Below are 3,973 nucleotides of genomic sequence, written 5' to 3' on the forward strand. Positions count from 1 at the left end.
AAGAGCCCAACATCTCTACATAAAACTGCGTCCACATGCCCAGGACAGTGCTGCCTGGTGTTCTGTTATGAACTGAATTTTGGGTTTAGTGTTTTGTTTTTGAATTTTCTCAGAGCAGTAAAGTGGAAGAGAAACATACCATAAGTAAGGAGCTGTGCACGCCTGCACGTGTGTTAACCTTCCTCCTGTACGTGTGCAAACGGACACAGACGACTCCCTCCACGCTCACGTGCCCGCCAGGACCAGAGAGCAGGTGCTGCCTGCTCTGCACCTGGGCCACACGCTGGCGGGGTGGACTGACCATAACTCTTTGAAGTGTTTTAATAAGGTATGACATATTGCAAAATGAATAGATTTTTATTATGCCTAGAAAAAACCTCAATTACCAGTTGACATTATTTTGCTGTATCCTTAAAAACAGTGCCAAGAGGGAAAACGGAAAATCACCTGCACAAACTCACACATTGCCAGAAAGCTGTACTTGCTTGGCTCGGAAGACAGAGCCTGGGCTGTTCCCTGCCTCGGTGGAACCACATGAACCCAGTGCAGGCCCATTGGTCTGCACCCTTTTCTACTCTTCCCGGAGGTGAAATGTGGCAGCTGTACCACGAGGAACAGGACTGTTCAGACATGAGTCCACCCGTGTTTTGCTTCCATAGCTGAGGATGAGACTCCTGCCTCCTGTCAAGCTTCCGTGTGTTCACTCAGCCCCACCAGCTCCTGCCTGTGTCCACCCGGGATGCTGGTGGCACCAGAGACTGGAGCAGCCTCAGGTGCCCACGTGCGCCAGCCCGCCCACCTCCCCACCCCCTTTTCTGCTCTCAGCGGCCTGACCTTTGCATTTCTTGACAGTGATCGAAGCCACCCTCCGTCCACTCTGATCTGTGCCCGGCGTCGTGCAGGGGACTGAAGACACGGCACACCAAGGAACAGCTGCTCCCCAGACCCACCTTGACCTCATCGCAAGCAGGTGACACAAAAGGCTGCGGCTTCCCCGCCCTCTCCCGGCCTCGCCACCCCCTTCAGCAGGAACAGTCCCCAGCAGCCCCGGTTGGAAGCACCGTGAGGGCCACCAAGAGCGCCCGAGCAGAGATTCCCTGTAGTGCTCGGGGCCTCATTTTGGGATCATAAACGAAAGCAGATACGAGTGTATTTTTCTACACCTATGTATGGTTTTTATGGGTTACAGAGAAGAGCTTTATATCTGGAAATGTCAGGGGGTCAAGTGTCTTGTCTGCACGTGGCATCGAAGAGAGGAAAGCAGGAGGGATGGGCCCGGTCCACCTCCGCCACGCCCACACCTGGGACCTGGAGCCGGATGCCGGGCTGGGGACAGCAGCTCACGCCAACACCGAGCGCGCTGCACCCGCCCCAGAGTGCGCGGGCCACGGTGTGCTGTCACCGGGCATGCGGGCAGCGGCACTAGGCCGGGTGGAAGTGGTGGTGGTGGTGGTGGTGGTGGTGTTCGTGGTGGTGGTGGTGTTCGTGCCGCTGCAGCACGGGCACCGCGCAGCCCTCGCCTGCCAGCATGGGCGGCAGGTCCCGCACCAGCTCGTGCTCCACGACAGCAGGCTGGCCGTGCATGGCCTTGAGTGGCGAGTGGCCATCCCTCCCCTTCTGCCGGTACCGCTTGTGTCCGTAGGGCTGCAGCGGGGGCTGTGGTGGGGGCTGCGGGAGATGGTGGCTATCCTGAGGGGCAGGGGGCAGTGGGCCAGTCGGCAGGTGGTAGCTGAAGGCTTTCCCTGGCTTGCTGCTGCCCGGCACCCCAGGCGGCTTCCCTGAGCCCTTGGGGGACTTGAGGAACTGCTTCTCCTGCCCCTTCAGCCGGGGCTGCATGTCCAGGGCCCGGGCAGCAGGCTCCGCAGCCAGCACGGTGTGCTCAGCCAGCACCTGGGACCTGCGCTGATGCACGGCGTGGGCGTCCGACTCCTGGGAGCGCGACCTGGTCTGGAGATGCGAGGCCCTGCTGTGGTGCTCCTGCTTGGCCTGCGCTGGTGGGGACCCTACAGAGACAGGACACGGAGCGTGAGGCCCTGGGGTGCAGGGTCCGGGACCCGGGAGCTAGGTTTCTGTCTGTCTCCTCTTCTCAAACATGGCGTCTGACCCAGGGCTACTGGGGGAAGGACTGCACCACAGCATCCCCACCTGAGGCTGGACTCAGCTGGGTCTGCAGTCAGATGGCCACATGCCCCAAAGCAACATCAGGGTAGGGAGCCCAACATCTGGGCCTCAGGAAAGGGGCCTGGCCACCTTGCAAAACCTGCAGCCCGGCCCTGCCTGGCTCCCCTGGAAGTCAGACCCCCCCAGGTCCCCACTGGGGGTGCTGTGAATGGAGCTTCTCTCCTGGCACAGCCCAAACCCTGCCCGGACCTGGGGCGGAAAGCTGCCTTACATCAGGAAATGCTCCAAGAAGGCGGCCCGAACCCGCTTCCCCGAATGCCTCCTGTATGACAGTCTTCCAGGAGGACCCGGCTGCCATCTCCACCAAATGAGTGAAGCCCTCCGGAGCCACCCGGTGCAGAGCAAGACTGAGGAGGCAGGTCTCCAGGCAGCCCACCCAGCCCGCTGGTGATGGCAATCAGCTGCGTCCAGCTGAAGGGACAGTTTAGCCACCTGTGCCCTTTGCCCCAAGCCTTTGGTCCAGACTGGAAAGAGCTTCTTTCAGATATTTTTTAAACGTTTGAATTGCTCAGGCTGACCTCTCCTGCCCCTCAGGGACTGCTAAAGGGGGGTGAAGAGGGGACTTGGCCCAGCCCCTGGGGCATGGGCCGGGCTTTGGGGGTGGGGTTGGGCTGCAGGCGCTGGGCTGGCCATGCCCGACACACTACAGGACAGAGCCTCATCTGAACAAGCGGGCGGGCGAGCCCCTCCAAAAATGCCATTTCTCACCCGGGGCAGGCACACCCCATGCACACACGCCTAGACGGGGCCACCTTGCTTTCGGGAGGCACCGGCAACGGGGGCGAGACCCGGGTCCACCTCTGGGCATGTGAATGACGAGGGTGCCGGGGTGCCCTCTGGGGCTCAACGCTGCAGGAGCTCCAGAGCTGCCCCGGGCCTTGTGCCTGCGGTGGCCTCCAGTACCTACCGGGGCCGAATTTGGACGTGTAGTTCTCGATCCCGGCGAGGTCCAGGTAGTGGTTTCTTCGCTCCGTGTTCTCATCCACGCAGTAGGGCCCCTGCACCGAGCAGGGTGGGGGGTCGCCATTGGGCCTCCTGCGGGGAGCACAGAGGAGCAGGGGCCTGACCACCCACTGTGCCAGAGCAGGCTCTCCTCAGATGAGGGGGTGCTTGCTGCAGGGGGTACGGGGGTCTCGGGGTGGGGGTGCTCCAGCCAGCACCAACTGCTGGGGCAGAGCAGGAGAAAGTACGGACGATTGGATCCTGACACGGCCGAGTGTCATCTAGATAAATGAGGTCTGCAACCGGCATCCCAGGGCCCCTGCCTCCAAGAGGTGGAGATGCTTGGCTGAGCAGCACACACTGTGGTGTCCTCTGGTCACCACTCTGTGACCACTGCCCAGTCACCCCCACATCTGCCACCTCCAAAACCATGAGTAGAACCACAGGGCACCAGAGTAAGCCTGGGCTGAGGGCATCATGGTCCCCTGGTACCGCCTGTCAACGCTTCACCCCTTCTCTCAGACACTCAGGGCTCAGCTCAGCCAGGGCGCTGGCCGCCGGGCACAGCCTGAGCTGGGGGTCCTCACCCTGTCCTGGCAGGTCTGCAGGAAACTGGTCTAAGGAGCCCCATGGCCCCAGCCCCTCACCTGATGTGGGCAGACAGCCTCCTGTCGGCCACCCGCGGGTCCTCAGCCTGCTCACCCTCTGTCCTGTAGCGGGCGGGATCCCGGTCTGGAAGAGGGGACCTGTGTCCACTCACTCGTCCCCTCCTACGCTCACTCACCCACTACCGCCCTCACCCACTCACCAGCCCACCCAGCCACTCACTCACTCAGGCACCCACCCACTC

General features: G+C 61.7%; 1 protein-coding gene across 1 annotated transcript; it reads right to left on the reverse strand.

The window, feature by feature from the left end:
• Positions 1-338: 338 nt before the first annotated feature.
• Positions 339-3,855, reverse strand: LOC103583450 (protein naked cuticle homolog 2-like; the record flags this gene model as incomplete). The annotated part of the gene is made up of 3 exons (XM_008564759.1): positions 339-2,003; positions 3,089-3,216; positions 3,771-3,855. Coding segments are annotated over 3 exons (794 nt in total), but the record flags the coding sequence as incomplete, so codon positions are not given.
• Positions 3,856-3,973: the final 118 nt, after the last annotated feature.

Source organism: Galeopterus variegatus, unplaced genomic scaffold (genome assembly GCF_000696425.1).
Source record: "Galeopterus variegatus unplaced genomic scaffold, G_variegatus-3.0.2 Scaffold23173, whole genome shotgun sequence".
NCBI classification, from domain to species: Eukaryota; Metazoa; Chordata; class Mammalia; order Dermoptera; family Cynocephalidae; genus Galeopterus; species Galeopterus variegatus.